Raw genomic sequence first — 22,737 nt, forward strand, 5'->3', positions numbered from 1 at the left:
AAACAGGTATTATATATTGGCATCACTTTAAAAAAAAAATCAATTTAAGTCAATCTAGAACTAAAGAAAAAAAAACTAATTCAAAGTTTATTTAACCACAGTGTGACCTTAAGCGAGACACTTCACCACAGCAGGAGTGTCCTGTCATTGTTTCAAGTCAAGTCAAGTCACCTTTATTTATATAGAGCTTTTAACAATACAGATTGTGTCAAAGCACTTAACAGTATCAAATTGGAGGATAGAGTGTCAGTAATGTACAAGATTAAACACTCAATTTTCAGTTAAAGGCATTTCATTATTGAATTCAGAGATGTCATTGTCTAGCTCAGTTTAGTTTAAATAGTATCTGTGCAATCAAATCAACGAAAATCGCTAGAAATTAAGTGTTTCATACCAGTTTATAGTGACACAGCATGAAACTTCTCCAGTTATGGAATTATGATTCACTGACATGCAGTAAGTAGCTCATGTTGGGTTTCCGTACCTGCATGTAGATTTTCTTTACTCCAGGTATGAGATCTCCGATCTTCCCAAACAGCAGTCGACCAACTCCAGACGACGCTCCAATACACACGAGCAGCACCCATTCCCTCTGAGTGTCTCCAAACTGCTCCTTCACAAAGTTCATCTGCCATAGAAACAGGAAAACCATCAGATGATTAACATACACATACACAACTACCTATCCATCAGTCAATTCATCCACCCATCCATCCATCCATCCATCCATACACAATGCAGATCAAAGTTTTGGGATCAGTATGACAAAAATGCCCCAGAAATGATCCATCAGTCTATCAATCCAATCATCCAGCCATCCACAATACTGTTCAAAGGTTTGGGGTCAGTATGAAAAAATGCCCCAGTTATTATCCATCATTTGTTCATCCTTCCATTCATCCGTCCATCCATCCACCCACCCATTCATCAAGCCATCCATTCATCAAGCCTTGCAGCTCTATCTATCCATCCACCCATCCAGCCATCCACAGTACTGTTCAAAGGTTTGGGGTCAGTATGATAAAAATGCTCCAGTTATTATCCATCATTTGTTCATCCTTCCATTCATCCATCCATCCATCCATCCACACACCCAACCACCCATCCATCAAGCCATGCGCCTCTATCCATCCACCCAGGGGCATCATCAGAGCCGATCCTCCCTATACGCAGAATACGCAAGCTGTGTAGGGCCCCTGAAACACCAGGGGGCCCCATTTCTCTCAAAGGTGTTTTAATTTTAGTTTTTTTTTTTTTTAATTTGGCCAGCGGTTATGACAACATGAATGATCATTTCTTTTAATGCGGTGCGCTGTCACCCTCTCTACGTAAAAATCAGTCAAATCATGTAACGTGTATGTTGTACAGTCTCTTGCTCGAGACTAAAAAAAGCAAGTTCAAAGCGTATCGAGCCGCAGAAGAGATACTGTTTCTTGAGCGCTTTCTGTAAGCATGACTCAAGATGGAGTGAAACATGGACAAATGTGTTTCATCCATTCTTGTATAATGTAATCTATTAACTATGCATAAAAAACTTGTCTGTTTACTTAATTAACCAATATGGGTGTCGTGCCATAACATATTTTTAATACGATTTACTTTATATTTAATGTGTTTTTAACATTGAAAGTTAATGTGAATTAAAACACTGTAAGTAATTAGGTTACTAATCATAACACTTTCATTGTACAGAAAGAGAGCAAAGAACACTGACAGTCTAGTTCAAGCACTCTCAAAAACTCCCATTAAAATCACTGAAGCTGTTTACACTATGAAATTAATATCTAACAAATTCGTACACACATTTGCACTTTGTTGTTTCTGACGAGAGAATTCGCCAGAAAGAGGTATTCAGTCAGCGAGCGAGTGAAGAAAACACCGGCATTTTAGCGATGACTCATCTGAACGCCTCTGATTGGTTATTGCATTCATAAGCTCAACAGCATCGTGTGATTGGTTATAATACGCAGTGCTGTAAAAACGCATCTGTATCTGGCTCAGCGCCAGCCAGCGAACACAGATTTGAATTCAGCAGCTGATGATCTGACGCACTGAACATTCTAATCACGCCAGTGTGATTGTATTAAATATAGAAAATATTAATCTGCTATTTTTTGTCTTTTGGAAGCTGCATTCAAAATCCACTTGGCTCAAAAATCTGAAGGGGCACGTGCAAAAGAGACTTCTTTCAAAAACATTAAAAAATCTTACTGACCACAAAGAACATTTATATCAAAGTTAATCTTGACAAATTGTCCTTTTCTAGCTCCACTCAGTACTCTCTTGTATAAATACAAAAACATTGGCCTCTTGTTGACATCGAAGTGCTATTTAAGTGTGATTCCTGTGGCTAAATTCATCACTGGACTAAACGGTTGGCTTTGTACAGCCATAGTCAGCCTCTGGTCTTCATCAAAGACCTTTTTCTTCAGCCTTTTCAATGAAAGCATTAATGGCGCTTTGTGGTGGGAACAGAGGAAAAGCAGCTATAAGTTGAATATTTCCGCTCATAGACGCCCTTGTTTCTAAGAAGGGAAGAGGAGGACATGGGGTTAAAAATAAAAAAAATCCTTTAGAAGCATTTCCTGACCCTAGAGATCACAGGCCTGTGGATTGTATGTCTTTTGAAAACCGCTTGAATGAGAAAACCTTAGGGGCACATCAAAAGCCCTGAGATTTCACATTTAGGTTTAATGTGAAGGAAGGGCTTTCCTATTTCACCACGAGAAACGAGAGCCAAACGCGTACATACACACACATATGCACAACAAAAGCCGGGACTAAGTGTTTACTTCTGGTGCGAAGCCTGAAAAAACACGACTGTAGGTGGAAGAGTGAGACTGAGGCGAGGGGGGAAAGGTCTCTCTCATCAACTTTATACCACCGCCCACAAAATACACACACACACATCCCAAACACACACATGTTGGCTAACTCACACCTAACTAAATAAACACTTGCTTCAAACACATACCAATGATTTGACATATATCAACAAAACACAATTGCAACAAATGCACACACAAACACACTTTTCCTAAACACGCACACACACACACACACACACTTAATGTATAATGGAAAAATGTTTCACTCTGAAATTGCTTTAAAATTTTACAAATGATTACAAAGAAATGGCAAGTATTACATTGAATTAAAAACGAAATATTTATGACTGAAATAGTATTATTGTAAAAACATACTCCAATATTCTTTATTTATAATTTATGAAAAGTCATTTTCAAAATATACTACCATTCAAAATTTGGGGTCAGTATGATTTTTTTTTTTTTTTTAAGAAATTAATACTTTTCTTCAGCAAGGACACATTAAGTTGTTTAGAAATGACATAAAATACATTTACAGTGGGGCAAAAAAGTATTTAGTCAGCCACCAATTGTTTAAGTTCTCCCACTTAAAAAGATGAGAGAGGCCTGTAATTTTCATCATAGCTATACCTCAACTATGAGAGACAAAATGAGAAAAAAAATCCAGAAAATCGCATTGTAGGATTTTTAAAGAATGAATTGGTAAATTCCTCGGTAAAATAAGTATTTGGTCACCTACAAACAAGCAAGATTTCTGGCTCTCACAGACCTGTAACTTCTTCTTTAAGAGGCTCCTCTGTCCTCCACTCGTTACCTGTATTAATGGCATCTGTTTGAACTCATTATCAGTATAAAAGACACCTGTCCACAACCTCAAACAGTCCAACTCCAAACTCCACCATGGCCAAGACCAAAGAGCTGTCAAAGGACACCAGAAACAAAATTGTAGACCTGCACCAGGCTGGGAAGACCGAATCTGCAATAGGTAAGCAGCTTGGTGTGAAGAAATCAACTGTGGGAGCAATTATTAGAAAATGGAAGACATACAAGACCACTGATAATCTCCCTCGATCTGGGGCTCCACGCAAGATCTCACCCCGTGGGGTCAAAATGATCACAAGAACTGTGAGCAAAAATCCCAGAACCACACGGGGGGACCTAGTGAATGACCTGCAGAGAGCTGGGACCAAAGTAACAAAGGCTACCATCAGTAACACACTGCGCCGCCAGGGACTCAAATCCTGCAGTGCCAGGCGTGTCCCCTGCTTAAGCCAGTACATGTCCGGCCCGTCTGAAGTTTGCTAGAGAGCATCTGGATGATCCAGTAGAGGATTGGGAAAATGTCATATGGTCAGATGAAACCAAAATAGAACTTTTTGGTAAAAACTCAACTTGTCGTGTTTGGAGGAGAAAGAATGCTGAGTTGCATCCAAAGAACACCATACCTACTGTGAAGCATGGGGGTGGAAACATCATGCTTTGGGGCTGTTTTTCTGCAAAGGGACCAGGACGACTGATCCGTGTAAACGAAAGAATGAATGGGGCCATGTATCGTGAGATTTTGAGTAAAAACCTCCTTCCATCAGCAAGGGCATTGAAGATGAAACGTGGCTGGGTCTTTAAGCATGACAATGATCCCAAACACACCGCCCGGCAACGAAGGAGTGGCTTCGTAAGAAGCATTTCAAGGTCCTGGAGTGGCCTAGCCAGTCTCCAGATCTCAACCCCATCAAAAATCTTTGGAGGGAGTTGAAAGTCCGTGTTGCGAAGCGACAGCCCCAAAACATTACTGCTCTAGAGGAGATCTGCATGGAGGAAAGAGCCAAAATACCAGCAACAGTGTGTGGAAACCTTGTGAAGACTTACAGAAAACGTTTGACCTCTGTCATTGCCAACAAAGGGTATATAACAAAGTATTGAGATGAAATTTTGTTATTGACCAAATACTTATTTTCCACCATAATTTGCAAATAAATTCTTTAAAAATCCTACAATGTGATTTTCTGGATATTTTTTTTTTTTCTCATTTTGTCTCTCATAGTTGAGGTATACCTATGATGAAAATTACAGGCCTCTCTCATCTTTTTAAGTGGGAGAACTTGCACAATTGGTGGCTGACTAAATACTTTTTTGCCCCACTGTATATTGTTAAAAAAGGGATTGGATAGATCTCTTATGCTCACCAAGGATGCATTTATTTAATGAAAATAAAGTAAAAACAGTAATATTATGAAATATTACAATTTATAATAGCTGTTTTCTATGTGAATATATTTTAAAAAATGTAATTGATTCCTGTGATGCAAAACTGAATTTTCAGCATCATTACTTCAGTCTTCCGTGTCACATGAAATCATTTTAATTTGCTGATTTGCTGCTCAAGTAACATTTCTGATCATTATCAATGTTTTTAAAGTATCTTTAAAAAAAAAAAAAAAGACTGACTCCAAACTTTTGAACGCTGCTAATTTGAGCACATCTCCATTAACCGCACTGAAGCAATTATACACACACTGAACAATTAAAGGTTTTGAATTTCTGTGTTTTACAGGGAAAGGAAAGCACACGTGATGGAACCATCTGTGTCAAGATTATCTTTCAGCAAACAGTGCATCCTCTTATATCATCACATTGTACGGCTTGTTTATCACTGTGACCCAAACTCCATTTATGCAGTTCAGCGGTAAAAAAAAAATGGAGAGAAGCACCATTACAGCTGAGTAATTCAGGTATCCAAGTAAAAGTATGTCCATCACTATGACAACTGAGAACGAGAGAAGGAAAGGTGAAACAAGGACAGAAATCCCAAGAGTCTGACCTGAGATGACACACGCGGAGTTAATAATTCATCATCAACATGCGTGGACTCATCACATAGACTTTCTGTCATGCAGAGTGCAGTAAATATTTCAGTTTGCCGAACCCTAAAACATTATTTATGCATGACGGGAGCATCCCTCCTATAGCCTCCTCTGTTTTCTTAACTTTAAATGCACACTGGTTTGACTGACTGTAAATTGGAGGCGTTTTGTTCACTTTGTCTTCATAAAATGGTTGTCGGCTTATAAACAACGGCCTCCATGAAACAGCAAATGTCAAAACCCTGACTAACTTTTTTAGGATTTATTGACTGCACTTGGTATTTGGTATTTAGAAAAGCAAATTGCTTCCAAGAAGAAGCAAAGCTGCAAGTTTCATGTTTCATAAATTATGTGCTAAATCCGAAAGAATCAGTTAGTCACTGTATAAACCAATATGGCACAAACACAAAATAAGATGTGAGGTAGAATGTTTATTTCTAAACAACAGGCTTATTCTATAGAGTATTATTTATATACTATGATAGTATTTATTAATATTTCAAATTAGCTTTAATTTTAGTTTAGGTTTTAGTAATCTTATGTGCATTTGCCGTTTTTAATGCTTCTATTTAGCTTTAATTTATTTCAGTTTTAGTCATTTTCAGTAGTTCATTTTTGTTAGCAAAAATAAAGCTTAAAATAATATATATATATATATATATATATATATATACACACACACACATACACGTGTATATATACATACTGTATGTTGGATGTAAATTTTAGTCTGAGGATGAGTACACTTTTTAGCAACTATTCGTTTGGTTAACTAGTCCTTTAATGGTGATGGCCCCATGAGTTGGTTTTCGCTCTGATATTAGTCGGCTCTATCCAGTTTGGTGACTCTAGTTTAAAAATGTCCTGTCGAGTTTTTAGGGTGAAAGAAAGGACAGGAGTGTCATGACAAATAAATTCCTACATAATGCAGAATAGGTCAGTATGATTTCAAATCATGACCTCAAATGTAATTAAATGTCTGGAAAAAGAATTTGGGTCACAGTGGGAGTTTTGCAAAATGACAGACTGGTAACAATCAATCAGTGATCGCATCTAAATCTGAACCATTAAATGGCTCGAGATGATCTTCTTTATTGGATTGTACTAATTTAATTAGCATGGCATCATTCATCGCTTCAGCCAACTGCACTTGTATTATTCTGAAAATTCCAGCATGTAAATCTGTGGAATCTATAGGCCTGGTGTGCATAAGATCCATTTTACAGCATACCAGGGCTTAGTGCCAAATGTGCGGAAAGCGAGATATTAATTACGCTCAAAATCTGGCTTAAAAAATACAGCTCCCTGGTGAGAGTGAGAACTGCTTTCCACCTGCCGTGCCACGTTTCTGAGGCTAAATATTCATCATTTGTTGCTACTGCATCACTGAAGTCATTTGATTTTAATTTCCTAAACAGTGAATGTTGGATTTGTGAGGGTAATTTATAATTACATTCAACCTGAGTAACATGCAGTTAAATTAAATTAGCATTCAGAAATGATAAATATGCCTCAACATTTCTTTCCCATGTTGATTTTAATGCCCACCACTTAAGGAGGGATATATAAACATGCATATAAATAATAATAACAATTTTTTAAAAAGAGGTAAACAGGTATTTTTTACTGTAGTTGTTTTTCAGTAAAATATGAAATCATTCTTAAATCAAGCTACTTTTACCTGAGAAGCAAAATTACATAATACATAAAATTTTATATACATATATATATATATATATATATATATATACATATATATATATATACACACACACATACAGTGCCTTTTTTTCATGTTTTATGTTGCTGCCTTATGTTAAACTGCTTTAAATTATTATTTTTTTCACATCAATATACACACCATACACCATAATGACTAAGCAAAAACAGAATTGTCACAACTTCTGTAAATTTATTCAAAATAAAAAAAAACTGAAATAAGTACATTGCATAAGTATTCAAACCCTTAACTCAGTACTGAAGCACCTTTACAGCCAAGTTTTGGGTATGATGCGACAAGCTTTGCTCATCAGCATTTGGCAATTATCTGCCATTCTTCTCCTCGCCTCTTCACCTCTCAAGGCAGACGCACATTTTCAGGTTTCTCCAGAAATATTTGATTGGGTTCAGTCCCAGGCTGTGTTTGGGCCACTCAAGGACATTCACAAAGTTGTCTATAAGCCACAGTGTTGGGGAAAGTTACTTTTAAAAGTAATGCATTACAATATTGCGTTACTCCCTAAAAAGTAACTAATTACGTTACTTAGTTACTTTTTATGGAAAGTAATGTGTTACGTTACTTTTACGTTACTTTCGCGTTACTTTTTCAATATGAGCAGGGCTTGATTGTTTTTAACACAAGAAGTTCTATTTATAGCAAATGTAAAAGCCCTTTCACACCAAGAAGTGTAATGAATAAACCTCAGGCTGAAGGAAAAGTAAATTCACGTCTGTACAGTAGAACACAGGAGAAGAAGGTTCAACACTCTTCAGCAATAAAAAAAAAAAACAATGAAGCACAATTGTTAGTTTATCTAAAGTCATTTTTGTTTATTAGTATGGTTGAACTGGATCATCAAAGGTCAGCAGCAAAGGCATTGGTTAATAAAATGGGATTAGATACATTCGTGTTGTTTAACATATTTAATTATTGCAGGTTTGCATCATATTCTGAGTTTGCATTTCACTGTTTTAATTCATTTTGATGAATACTAAATCAGTTTTTTTGCGAGTGGGATGAATTAATGCACAATCACATTTAGTCTAGAACTACAGTAACATCATGTTCACACAGCGCACTGTCAGTCAATAAATGGGAAAAAAGTAACTTGCGTTACTTTTTTGAAAAAGTAACTCAGATATTTTCTTGTAAAATAAAAAGTAATGCGTTACTTTACTAGTTACTTGAAAAAAGTAATATTATTACGTAACTCGCGTTACTTGTAAAGCGTTACCCCCAACACTGATAAGCCACTCTTGCTGTGTGCTTAGGTTCATTGTCCTGTTGGACAGTGAACCTTCTGCCCAGTCTGAGGTTCTGAACGCTCTGGACTGGGTTTTCATTAAGGCTATCTCAGTATTTTGGTGCATTGAGCTTTTGTTCTACTCTGATGAATCCCTCAGTCCCTGCCGCTGAAAAATAGCCCCACAGCATGAGGCTGCTACCAGCACACTTTACTTTTGGGATGATACTCTGCAGGTGATGAGCAGAGCTTTTTCCTTCAAACATGATGCTTAGAATTGAGGTTCATCAGACCAGAGAATCTTGTTTCTCAGAGTCTGAGGTCCTTTTTAGCAAATTCCAAGTGTGTTTTCATGTGTCTTCACTGAAGAGAGGATTGAGTTTGGCCACACCGGCATAAAGCCCAGATTAGTGGAGTGTTGCAGTGATGTATGTCCTTCTGTAGGTTTCTCCTGTCTCCACATATGATCAAGGAGCTCAACTAGAGTGACCATCAGCTTCTTGGGTCACCACTAACCAATGCCCTTCTCCATCAATTGCTCAGTTTGGCCAGGAGGCCAGCTCTAGGAAGAGTCCTGCTTGTGTCATACTTCTTCCATTAAGGGTAATGGAGATAACATGCTTCTGTGAACCTTCAATGCAGCAGAATTTTTTCTTTACTCTTCCCCAGATGTGTGGCTTGACCTGTTTCTGAGCTCTACAGGCAGTTTCTCTATAGAGAAATATAAAACTTGTTTTCCCTTTGATTTAAGTTTTTCCCCTTGATTTAGGTGTAAACTCCCTTAATTTTTTATTTTTCTTAATGCCATAAGTAATTTTGCTTCTCACGTAAATGTATCTTGGTTTAAGAATGTTTGAATATTTGTCATTAAAATTGTTCTTAAAATGATTTTAACATAATGTTCCTGTTTAGATTTCACTTTTGACTTGGAAGAGAGCCCATACTCTGCTATTGTCCATTGTTGCTATTGTTAACTAAAACTAAAACTATTAAATAAACTAAATAAAATTAAACTAAACTAAATAAAATAAAAAACGAAAATTAGAAATATTGCCTTTGCCCACAACTAAAATAAATATGTTTAGGTTGAAGTACTAAAACTGAAACAATAAAATAAATAAATAAATCCTATTTAATAAATACATTTTAGTATTAAATAAATGCTAAAATAAAAAATAAAATAAAATAAAATAAAGTTAAATAAAAATATATGCTAGAAAATAACAAAATAAATATAACTTAAAGAGAAATTAAAATAAATACAAAAAAATAAAAGCTAATTCAGAATATAATCAAATAGTATAACAACTCATAAATAATATTAAAATAACACTGAAAGTGACATTACAAGGTCTCAAACCATAACTCACCAGGTGCACATACGGAACGAAGTATCCCAGCACTGCTGTGGCGACGCCGAATGCCCAAACCCGATAGGTCAGCACACTGAACACTCGCACGTTAAAGTACTTCCTGATTTTGGACAGGCCCTTCTGCCACCTGCTCGCCGACTCTAGGCCGGACGGGGGTCCTCCATCCATTCCCATGCCTGGCATCGGGCACATCCCACTAGGCATGAGCGGTTTGAAGGTGAGGGCCAGCAGCGACTGGACCAGCATGAAGATGCTGAGGACCTGGAAGGTTCTGGGAAGGCCCAGGGGTCCCACCACTTTCTTGAGCAGCACGGGGAGCCCCATAGAAAAGAGGCTGCTGCCTGCCGTCACCACGCCATTGGCCAAACCCAGTCTCTGTCGAAAATAATGCCCCAGGATCACCAGCGACGGCTGGAATGCAAATGAGGATCCGCAGCCAAACAGTATCCCATATGTGAAGTATCGCAGACCCAGCGTGCTGAGGAGAGAAGAAAGGACATCAGTGTGATAAAAGAACAATGCTGATGAAAGGCTGTAGGGTTAAAACTATCACCTTTATACCTTTTTTTTACTGTTAAAGCAATTTCTTCAATCCCAGTTTAATGCAAATAAGCTATTAACATGTTTATGGCCCTTTTTGAAAGAGAAGTGCACTTAATTGTATTGAATGTTGATTGTGCAATTTTAGTATCATACTATCATCTATTATAATAGTATCATTATTATTACTACTATTATATTACTATTATAGTTTTTTTAATATCTTAAAATTATTTTATTTGAATGTTTTTAGTTTTCCTTCTAATCTTAGTTAAAGTATGTTAATTTTGCTGAGCATTTGTGATATTTATATATATATAGAGAGAGAGAGAGAGAGAGAGAGAGAGTTTTTATTAAACGTAAGTGTATTTTGTCATTTTTATTAGTCAGTTATTTTTAAATATGTCTATATTTTTAAGTTTTCATTTTTAGTTTAAGTTCATTGATGTTTTTTGACATTTTAATTAGTTTGTGTTTTTTTCTTTAAAATATATCTATATAGTTTTTATTAGGTTTTAGATATTTTAGTTCTATTTTAGTTTTCTTTTTACTAAAATAGACACAAAAACGAGAAACAAAAAATTAGCCTTTTTACTAAAACAGAAACAAACTAAACAAAAATGAGAAATGTTGCCTTGACAACTATATAAATAAAATGTTTAAGTTTTATATATATATACGTATATATATATATATATATATATATATATATATATAATTTTATTTCAGTCCATATTTATCTTATCTTATTGAACACTAACTAGAAATAAAGTCATACAAGGTGCAGGATTGATATGAGCACTTTCACAGCAGAACTGTTAATTTCTCATGTATTTCTCTCCTTATTAAACTGAAGCATTTCATTTCCAAATGACCTGTGACTCCTGAAGCTAGAGAATGTGCAACACACGGCCAGCAGTACACATTATTTGGTTAACGACCAAACAGACGTTAGTGTAAGGGTGAATCCCATTTCTCTGTCTTACCCCTTCCCCTTAGTTTTGCGCGTTCACGTGAGAGTAAGGGCTATCCCAATTCTCGTTTTGATCGAGGGGTAGGGCTAAGGGGAAGTGGTAGATACCCTTAAAACCAAGCATTTTCGCGAGCTTACTTGAACCCGAGGGGTACCCAGAACACACTGCGCAACCGGCAACAATCAAGTATTTTCGGCTTAAATAATTTATTTAAAAATTACGACAGTCTTGTTTTGTGCTCTAGACAGTCCTGTACATATATATTTGCAACCATGTTCTTAATTGAAACGTTTTTAAAAAATCGCTAGTTTGCGACGCTAACGTTACATTGTTGATTTGCACAACAGTCCCGCAGACTAGCCTTGAATGGACTCCATGCATGTCTACAGTTTTAACAAGTTTGTAAAACGATCAAAAGTTTGTGATCAACACTTGTCGGCTCTGATGACGTAGCAGCCAGCTAACGACGGTGTATGATGACGTAACCGTAACCAAGTGGTGTCTCATTTCATAGTGGTATGTTTTCACCCCTAGCACTTACCACTCGGTTTCGAGGGACAAGGGCTAGGGGTAAGACAGAGAAATGGGATTCACCCTAAATGATGGATTGTGGGATGGAAGAGAGAAACTCAACCTTGCAGGAGACACTTGTGTTCAAAGCCAGAGGAAGGGAGGGAAATAGTTAGTTTGTGTGTGTGTGTGTGTGTGTGTGTGTGTGTGTGTGTTTGCATGCACTAGTTAGCGTTTTTGTTTTTTGAGTGTTTCAGGCTCTAAACGCAGCAGGACCAGGCTGACCGTTTTTTTCCAACCTTTTTTTAACAACAGCAAGAGCTTTTTCGGCTTGGAATAAAACCAGCACTCTGTCCAACTGCACAAAGATCTCAGAAAGAAGGCACTGTGAGAAAACAACGAGAAGGAAAAGAATGAAGGACAGGAGAGAAGAAAAGAGAAAGAAAACAAAGATTACATAAATGTTCTGCCGTACATGTCCTGCTGTCCTATGTGTGTTTGTGTTTGTCCTTTTGCTTAAAAGACTGTCAGCATGTTTCAGTAACCTTTTATATAAGCACACTTAAGGAGGCTGAGTGATTTATCTGCCTCCATCACTTCAACCACAACATTTCTATAAAACCCGGCCTCCAAAGACATGAACACACAAAATGAGTGACAGGAGACATTATTGACTGATATATTACCCACGAAAAAGAGAAACAAACAAATGTGCTTCACATTTTGAAACATTTTTGTCTAAAAAGACAAAAGTACAAAAAGGGATCAAAATGAGGATAAAGAAAATCACATAATACTAAATTATATATATATATATATATATATATATATATATATATCCCAATGCATGGGTCATTTTCAGGAAATAATGTAATTTGTGTCACATTAGAACAGTCACATTATTTGACTAATTTCCTTTTGTTCTGTGTATATAGTTATTTGTCAGTTCTGTTCAAAATGTATGACATAAATCAAAAAATATATATATTTTTAAAGTAAAACACTGTTTTTGTAAAATGTGCATGACAGAAAAATAAATAAATATTTTTAAAAAATTATATAAGAATAAATATTTTTAGATAAAGTTGTTTTTTTTTTTTTTTAAGTTTTATTTTATAGAAAAATGTTTGGAAAAATGTTAAGTGATTTCATTTTCTTCTGTGTGTATATTTATAGTACATTTGTCAGTTTAGTTCAACTGCTTATATAATCATATAATATTATAATATAGTTCAAAATCATATAATATTTCACAGAAAAATGTTGTTTTTAGAGAAATGCACCAGAAAAAAATAAATTAATAATAATAATTATATATATATATATATATATATATATATATATATATATATGGTAACACTTTACAATAAGGTTTATTAGTTAACATTAGTTAACAACATTAGTAAACATGAACTAAGAATGAACAATACTTCTACAGCATTTATTAATCTTAGTTCATGTTAATTTTAGCATTTACTAATGCATTATTAAAATCACAAGTTGTGTTTGTTAACATTAGTTAATGCACTGTGAACTAACATGAATAAACAATGAACAACTGTATTTTCATTAACTAACATTAACAAAGATGAATAAATAGTGTAATAAATGCATTGTTCATTGTTTGTTCATGTTAGTTAATACATTAACTAATGTTAATAAATGACACCTTATTGTAAAGTGTTACCATATATATTTTACAGAAATAAATTGCTTATGGAAAATGATAAAAGACAAAAATCATTTAAAAATGCAATGCACAAGAAAGAAATCAAATAATAATACATATTTACAGAACAAAAATTGTTTTTGGAAAAATGTGCAAGACAAAAATCATATAATAATAAATATTTTACAAAAAAATATTGTTCGGGAAAGATGCACAAGAATATTGACTATAAATAAAGCAGCGTGGTGCTACTATATTTGCTAACAAAGGCCATTATTAGACATTTTTGCACTGATATCCAACCCTGTAACATTATATGCAACCTGAATTCCAGAAATTTTGGGACGTTTTTTAAATTTGAATAAAAAGAAAACTAAAAGACTTTCAAAAGAAGTGAGCCAATATTTTATTCACAATAGAACATAGATAACATAACAAATGTTTAAACAGAGAAATTTTACAATTCTATGCACAAATGAGCTCATTTCAAATTTGATGCCTGCTACAGGTCTCAAAATAGTTGGGACAGGAGCATGTTTACCATGGTGTAGCATCTCCTCTTCTTTTCAAAACAGTTTGAAGACATCTGGGCATCGAGGTTATGAGTTTCTGGAGTTTTGGTGTTGGAATTTGGTCCCATTCTTGCCTGATATAGGTTTCCAGCTGCTGAAGAGTTTGTGGTCGTCTTTGACGTATTTGTCGTTTAATGATGCACCAAATGTTCTCTATAGGTGAAAGATCTGGACTGCAGGCAGGCCAATTCAGCACCCGGACTCTTCTACTACAAAGCCATCCTGTTGTAATAGCTGCAGTATGTGGTTTTGCATTGTCCTGCTGAAATACACGTTGTCTGGAGGGGAGCATATGTTGCTCAAAAACCTTTATATACCTTTCAGCATTCATAGTGCCGCCTTCCAAAACATGCAAGCTGCCCATACCGTATGCACTTATGCACCCCCATACCATCAGAGATGCTGGCTTTTGAACTGAATGCTGATGACACGCTGGAAGGTCTCCCTCCTCTTTAGCCCGGAGGACACGGCGTCTGTGATTTCCAACAAGAATATCAAATTTGGACTCGTCTGACCATAGAACACTTTTCCACTTTGAAACAGTCCATTTTAAATGAGCCTTGGCCCACAGGACACGACGGCGCTTCTGGACCATGTTCACATATGGCTTCCTTTTTGCATGATAGAGCTTTAGTTGGCATCTGCAGATGGCATGGCGGATTGTGTTTACCGACAGTGGTTTCTGGAAGTATTCCTGGGCCTATTTAGTAATGTCAATGACAGAATCATGCCAATGAGCGATGCAGTGCTGTCTGAGGGCCCGAAGACCACGGGCATCCAACAGAGGTCTTCAGCCTGGTCCCTTACGCACAGAGATTTCTCCAGTTTCGCTGAATCTTTTGATGATGTTATGCACTGCAGATGATGAGATTTACAAAGCCTTTGCAATTTGACTTTGAGAAACGTTGTTTTTAAAGTATTCCACAATCTTTTTACGCACTCTTTCACAGATCGCACTCTTTACTTCTGAGAGACTCTGCCACATGAAGACATCCCTTTTATAGCTAATCATGTTATAGACCTGATGTTAATTAACTTAATTAGTTGCTAGATGTTCTCCCAGCTGAATCTTTTAAAAGTGTCTCGCTTTTTCAGCCCTTTTTGAGACCTGTAGCAGGCACTGAATTTGAAATTAGCTCATTTAGTGGATAAAACATTTGTTTAAACATTTGTTATGTTCTCTATGTTCTATTGTGAATAAAATATTGGCTCATGTGATTTGAAAGTCTTTTAGTTTTCATTTTATTAAAATTTTAAAAAACGTCCCAACATTTCAGGAATTCGGGTTGTACACATATATATATATATATATATACACACACACACACACACACACACAAATATCCAACTCTATAACATTATATATATATATATATATATATATATATATACAGTATATATGTGTGTGTTTGTGTGTATGTGTATACATAAATGCATATATAGATACATACACACACACACACAAATATATATATATATATATATACATACATTTTGTATATTATATCTGAATGAACTGTGAAAATGCTAAAGTAACATAAAAAAAAAAATAAAATAAAAATATAAACATGTGGTTAAAAAAGAAAAGATAAGGGAAAAAAGGCATTTACGTTGCGAAGGAACTGGTGAGAAGACCGAGGAAGGCCACAAACGCTCCGCAGACGGCCGTCTTCCGGCATCCAAAGTGATCTGTGAACATACTGACCACCGGAGAGCAGAAGAATATCATCCCCATCGCCAGAGCACCAACCCATGCTAGAGAAAAGAAAGAAAATATGTGATCAATAAATGATGAAGTACATTAATCCGATTTTCCATTTGCCAGACTCAATGCCATGATGCTACAGTGTTCTGGGAGGTTGGAGCGTTCCTATAGATATGTACTGTATACAGCAGGGCTGGGGAGTAACGAAATACACATGTAAAGGCATTACGTATTTAAAATACAAAATATGAGTAACTGTATTTCGTTATAATTACATTTTAAATAGGTGGTAATCAAATTACAGTTACATCCAAAAAGTATTTTAGATTACCAAAGTGATTACTTTGAATTTTAATGTAATTTCTTAATTTAATATTTATGTAAACAGTTTGGGGATTTTAACCAATAAGGCAACTGATTCTCCGTTTAAAAAAACAAAAACAAAACTGTTTGCAGCATGCAGCCTGTTCATTTAGCAACTTTAGCAATTTAGCGTCTAATCTGAAAAAGCATCTTGAGGGAAGTTCTTGATCTTTGAAAAATTTTATCCAGTAACTCGTTTTTCTATTTTCTCATATTTTGAGTGTTGAATCATTACGTTTAATATTTCTAAGAATTTAATTGAAAAATGACACCGAATTCTCCTAGATTTCACACTTTGAATTCAGTTAACAGATCCATACGAATCATGCATGAAATAAAAGTTTATAAAGTCAAACGATAGCTTTGTGTGTCTTTATTCATTCGAAATGTTCTAGAATAGATCATCTTTGGCGCGGTAAAGCGAGTTCATGATTCGATTCGTGCACCGATTATTCTTTTGAGTCAATCTTTTAAATGAATCATTTCGAACTGTGGTTGTTAAATTACATTGAACTATAATGACATTACTTGCGACCGTGTAGTTGCTTTGGGAAACGAGCCCTGTCAATTTTGACTTAGCCATGGCTTCTCCATAGAGAGGATCATGAAGTAATCACATGTTAAAGTGCCCCTATTATGCCATTTTTAAGGTTGCAAATATTGTTTTATGAGTCTCCTAAAACAGGTTTACATGCATGCAAGATCAAAAAACACTTTAGTTTTCTCAAAAAATAGATTTAATTTGATCTCATTTCTAAATGATTCGTAAACGACTCGTGCGAAGCAGTTCAAATAATCGGTCTCTCTAAACCCCGCCTTTCTGTGAGCCCTCACTGCTGTGATTGGTCAGATGGCGCAGTCCTTTGTGATTGGTCTTCCGCGTACAGCGCGTGTCGGAAACGAATCGCCCATTGCTATAATAACGGAATGACTGGAGACTTTTCAATACTTAGAAAAGATGGCATCGATCGATTGAACCTTACCAATTCGAGCTGGAGTCTGATGATGAAACGGTTGAAGTGGCTGATCAACAAGACACTGATTCGCAAGCATGACTGGAGCAGGACTTTCTCAGTAAGTGTCAAGTGTTAACAAGTTTGTGGTAATTATGTGATAGCAAGTTGTTCGTGACATAGAACGTGGAGGACATTATGCAAATGTATTACTTCGTGACTTACAGCCATAACAGAATAAGATTGGAGTTCCTGAAGTCTCCTTTAGGTGATTGCGAGCTGACTTTTCTTTTTCTTTTTTGTTTCTTTTGATAGACAATAACTTTATTTATTGTGCACTGTCGGCTTCACAACTTTGCAGATAGCTTATGTCCACATACAGCTGACACACTGCATGAAAGGTAATATTCGAAAAGGCATAATAGGGGCACTTTAAAGTTTGGTCCATTCATTAAACAACTCTATTGTATAACTTGGAGAACTGTGCCAGTTGTTTTGGCTACTTTTATGATGTTTGGTGTGTTTGGATTCATTTTGAAGCTTGGAATGCAGCATGAAACGCCACGGAATCCCATTCATTGTATTCAAATTGAATTTATATTGATTGGTAGATTTAAATGACATAACATTTTTGTTGTTGTTGTTCATAGAAATGCTGTGGAAAACTGATGTTGTTAAAATATGCAAAGAGAAAACATAAAAACAAGACATTAAGTTATGTTCCTTTGTGTTATATAGCTTAAGTATTTCAAAGTATTCTAAAGTATTTAGATTAAGTTACTAAACCTGAGTAATCTAACAAAATACATTACTGATTACTTTTTAAAGCACGTATTTTGTAATCTGTAGTGAAATACATTTTAAAAGTAATCTTCCCAGCCCTGTGTATACATATGGTTGCGAGGTCATTCTGAGTATTTTTAGTGCATTGCTATAATTGCTAGGTGTTTTTTTACTGGCCTCTAGTCTGAACGGCTCAGTCTAAATCTGTGGGATTTTTTGCCTGTTTAAGCCGTTAGAAAAGCAGCACACCTCTTTTCAACAAGTCACACAAACTATGCAAATCCCTAACCATAAGCAAGACAACAGAAAGCACCACTAATAAGATCATTGACAAAATAACCAGCTTTGAGATTCATTTGCGTGAACAAAGTTTTCTCATGTGATGAATGTGGGGGAAAAGTCACTAATCCGACGAATTTGTATCAATCTTGAAGACGTCCACGATTTACCTTCAAATGGATCGTGACCCATTGCTTTATATGTAAATATATCCACACATATTTTAGTTAGCAGGACATTTAAAAGTTATTAATGTGTTAGAGTGAACAAGAAACACAGATGAATAAGAAAATAAGTGTGACGTGGTTGATATTAAAATGAGCTATTAAAAGCCGCAAAAGAGAATCGAAACCGGTAATGACGCGGACATATTTTAGATTTGGGTGCACGCCTTAACAGTCAAATACACACTAAATATATCAAAATGCCTGCCTTGGTGAGTATTTACGTAAATACATTTGGTTAAGTCTTTGGTAAACGTAAACAACTTGCAAATTAGTCTTAAAACCAAGATTGTGATCTTTCCTGAAGAAACTGTGATATATTTTTGCCATAGGCCTTTCACTCACCCCAAAGAACACAAACAGTATTTGACACATGCATGCGCCCAAACACACGTTCTTTGTTCACCTAGATAATTCTGCAAAGAGACACAGATGAAAGTCCATCATCTCTGTATTTAGAGCACTGGCCAATCAATGTCAAGCTCAGACAAACAAACACACTGCATGTTTTTTTCATGGTTCAAAGGTAGTTTAATGTCTGCACAGTATGTCTGGAGTCTAAGGACACTGGTTCAATATTTGACACTGATCCGTGTGTGTGTGTGTGTGTGTGTGTGAGAGAGAGAGAGAGAGAGAGAGCCCTCCTCGGCGAGTCATTCTTGGCTGAGGTTCAGTGGAAATGTGGCCCCATGAATCCAGAGAGGAAGCGGCACGTTAACAAACCAAGCAAATGAGTGTTTATCCATATTTTGTAGAAGAACACAAGGTCAGGGTTTACATAAGGCCCCTCTGACTCCTGCTGGCTTATGGAGTCGTACGGGACGTATGTTTTCCACAGGTTTCAGAGTCAAGGTTTTGTTTGTTGTTCTGTTAGCTTTGCAAATGACCGATCTTTCTGTGATGTTCAGTTGGAACTATGAGTTCAGAAGATTAGAACAATGCAAAGAGTCTCTGTTTAGGAATAGAGTGTTCTGAAAGACCAGGTTCTAACAGCTCGGATAAAAGATCATGCAGAAAACATGAGGTGGATAAGGTCTCTCTGTGTGTGTGGGGGGTGTGGGGGTGGGGGGTTCTGAGGCCACGTTTGAAGGATTAAACATTCCAGTGACTATTAGGAATGGATTACCTTACTTCTCCAAGAAAAACAAAATCCACACAGAAAGCAGAAAATATCAGAGGTTTTTAGTTTTAACCTATTATAAATAATGCACAGCTAACAACAAAACAAACCAGAAAAGGAGTCTGATGCAAATGTATGGAAGCAGAATAATGACAATAATTTTTGAAACATAAAGCATGCTGAATTCCACAAATCAAAAAAAAAAAAAAAGATGCATTGCAATTAACAGTGTTTGCATTTTAATGCCTTGTATTTCCAGGGCTTGCATTTTTAGATCCTGAAATTTAACATAGTTGTTTATTTAAGCTGTGAATATTTCTAGTGATGTGACATTCGACACTGAGGCTTTGAAGCTTGTATCAAAAAAACGAAGCATCTCGCAGTGAAGCACTGTACCAGAGCTTGATTCATTTTTCCAAAACCATGTGATCTGTGACGTCCGAAGCTTCGTTTTTGCACACAACCACGTGACTGCTTCGTATTCTGTCTCAAACAACGCGAACCACTTGCACAATTTGAAGTTACGGAGACCTGCACATGACATGCAGGAAAAAATAGTAGGCTAAATCGTGTTCACAATTTACTATTTGGTTCCCTCGATTTATAAATTGTGCACACGATTTACTAATTTGTTCCCTCAATTTGCTAAATCATGCACACGATATATAAATCGAGGGAACGAATTAGTAAATTGTGCGCACGATTTAGCAAATCGAGGGAACGAATTAGCAAATTGAGCGCACGATTTTGCAAATCGAGGGAACTAAATAGTTACCCGTCGTTGGGGAATCCTGGAGTGTGACGTATGAGTGGAACCCCAGTATTACAGCACAGCGTCACACAAGCCATGATACAAAGTTACAGAAACTAAGCAACCGAAAGCAATATATGTCTTCCTCAGTAATGTTAGTTCTGTACTTCAGCGTTGGGTAAAAGAGCATTATAATCTCCTTTGTGGTAGAGAAAGCTGCTTACATGTAGGCTACGGGAAACAGCGAAGATGTTGAATTAAACATACACACAATCAGCATTTCATGTTTATACTGGCTATGATAATCTAAACTTCTACTTAGCGCTTGCTCCATTTCTGCAAATCAGTTTTTGTAAATGAATGACTTGATCCACATATGGCCTTCATCAACAGCCGCTTGCGCCACCTGCTGGTGAGCGGCTGACAGCAGCTGGAGATCATGCATCGGTGCTCTACTGCTATTCCTGCGGTTCCGGATGTGCAATGCTGAATTTTCTGCCGAATTTTAACCACTGAATTTGTGGCAGCGAATTTGGAAAGTGAAATAAAATGACCTAAATTTGCCTGTCGAATATTATACATCGTATTTTTAAACAGATTGTATATTTTGGAAGTGAATTCTGGAAGGTGAATATGAATTATTGAATTTTTAATTATGAAAATGTGTGTGAAATATTTTGAATTGAAATCTTCACAGTTTAAATAAACAACTATGTTAAATTTCAGGACCTAAAAATGCAAGCCCTGGAAATACAAGGCATTAAAATGCAAGCACTGTTAATTGCAATGCATCTTTTTTTCTTTTTTTTTTGTCAATTGTGGAATTCAGCATGCTTTGCGTTTCAAAAACTATTGTCATTATTCTGCTTCCATACAAATGTTCCAAGAGGGGTTGGTGGAATTGAACTTGAACCGGTTTGGACCAAACAACAAAGGGTCTGGACAGTGTTTGCTTTCAATATTCAGAAACATATCTCATTGTTCTTATCTTAAATATTTCATTTTGAATATCTGAAAGCAATCCCACTGGATTCAGCTGTTTTGCTGGAGGAAAAAAAATCTAAATGGGTGAAAGCAGAATAAAGAGAAAGTCCCTTTGAGAAAAAGAAGTACACTTTAGAATACTTTCAAAAAAAGAGTACTATTACAGAAGTTATATATTTAAATATAACTTAAAATATATTTATACATAAAAAAATCAGTGCAAACTGAATGTAATATTTGTGGACATGGTCACCTAATTGCATGTTGCAAATGAATGAAAATTTATTGCAAAATAAATTTATATTAAATGTTATTAGTGTTGCTTTTTTGGCACGCTTAGTAGGGCTTTAAGTAGGCTATATATCGTTTTATGTAATTTCATTACATCTATTGTCTTTCAAACATATTGTTAAAATGTACTGCCAAATATGCTGACAAGCATTTATTGTAAATTAAAATATACTTTAATGTAATTACTATTGAAACTTGTATGTAAAGTAAATATATTTGTAATTATACATTTGTAATGATGATGTTAATATACTAACAATCAGTGATGGGCAGTGGCGTCACTACTAGTTTAACTACATTTCTCAGTAGCGTGGCGGTAGCGTCGCTGTTTTCTGAATCAAATAGCTTTTCAGTAGCGAAACAATTTTTTTGATCAAGTAGCGCGGTAGCGTCAACAAAAGCTAACGTTACATTATCCAAAGCATTCTGAAGTTCATGCTCAAATCGGAAATATAACAGCTAAGGATCACTGATCCTGGGTCAGTAAAAGTGACGCCACCGCCAATAAAGCTCGTTACGCCATTGGCTCCTCAAACTGTCAGTCAAACCTCAATATTCCTCCCGCCTCTCTCGTCAATGAAGTGCGGCGCGTAGTTTAGAGCATCTCAGCTTGTTTGCTGTCTGAAGGTAAATAAAGAACTGTTGATTGAATAAGTACAGTGTTTTCTTTACTCAAAAAACACTATATTTATAAAGGCTAATATATGTATCTATATATCTATATCTATCTATCTATCTATCTATCTATCTATATATATATATATATATATATATATATATGTATTTGAGGAGTGGAGAAGAGTGTCGCAGTCAAGTATTTGTTGTCAAGTCACAGCCAAATAGCTCGTGCGAAGCGCTGAATCTTTTACAATATGATACTTCGGCCAAATAACAGAAAAAAACTGAGCGCCCACATAGCGACAGAAAACTGTATGACCTGCAAGTTCATTAAAATGTAAATGCGATGCACGTACTGCCTTTGTGGCGTTAAGGA

The 22,737-nt window shown here is 35.9% G+C and overlaps 1 protein-coding gene across 1 annotated transcript in view; it reads right to left on the reverse strand.

Annotated features, from left to right (window-relative positions):
* Nucleotides 1-22,737, reverse strand: part of slc16a2 (solute carrier family 16 member 2) — a 54,940-nt gene that overhangs the window by 8,170 nt on the left and 24,033 nt on the right. The window contains 3 exon segments of the mRNA XM_058797604.1: nt 485-628; nt 10,023-10,503; nt 15,901-16,045. Of these exon segments, the coding sequence (XP_058653587.1) occupies nt 485-628; nt 10,023-10,503; nt 15,901-16,045 (770 nt within the window).

This window comes from Onychostoma macrolepis, chromosome 14 (genome assembly GCF_012432095.1).
Source record: "Onychostoma macrolepis isolate SWU-2019 chromosome 14, ASM1243209v1, whole genome shotgun sequence".
In the NCBI taxonomy this organism is placed as follows: domain Eukaryota; kingdom Metazoa; phylum Chordata; class Actinopteri; order Cypriniformes; family Cyprinidae; genus Onychostoma; species Onychostoma macrolepis.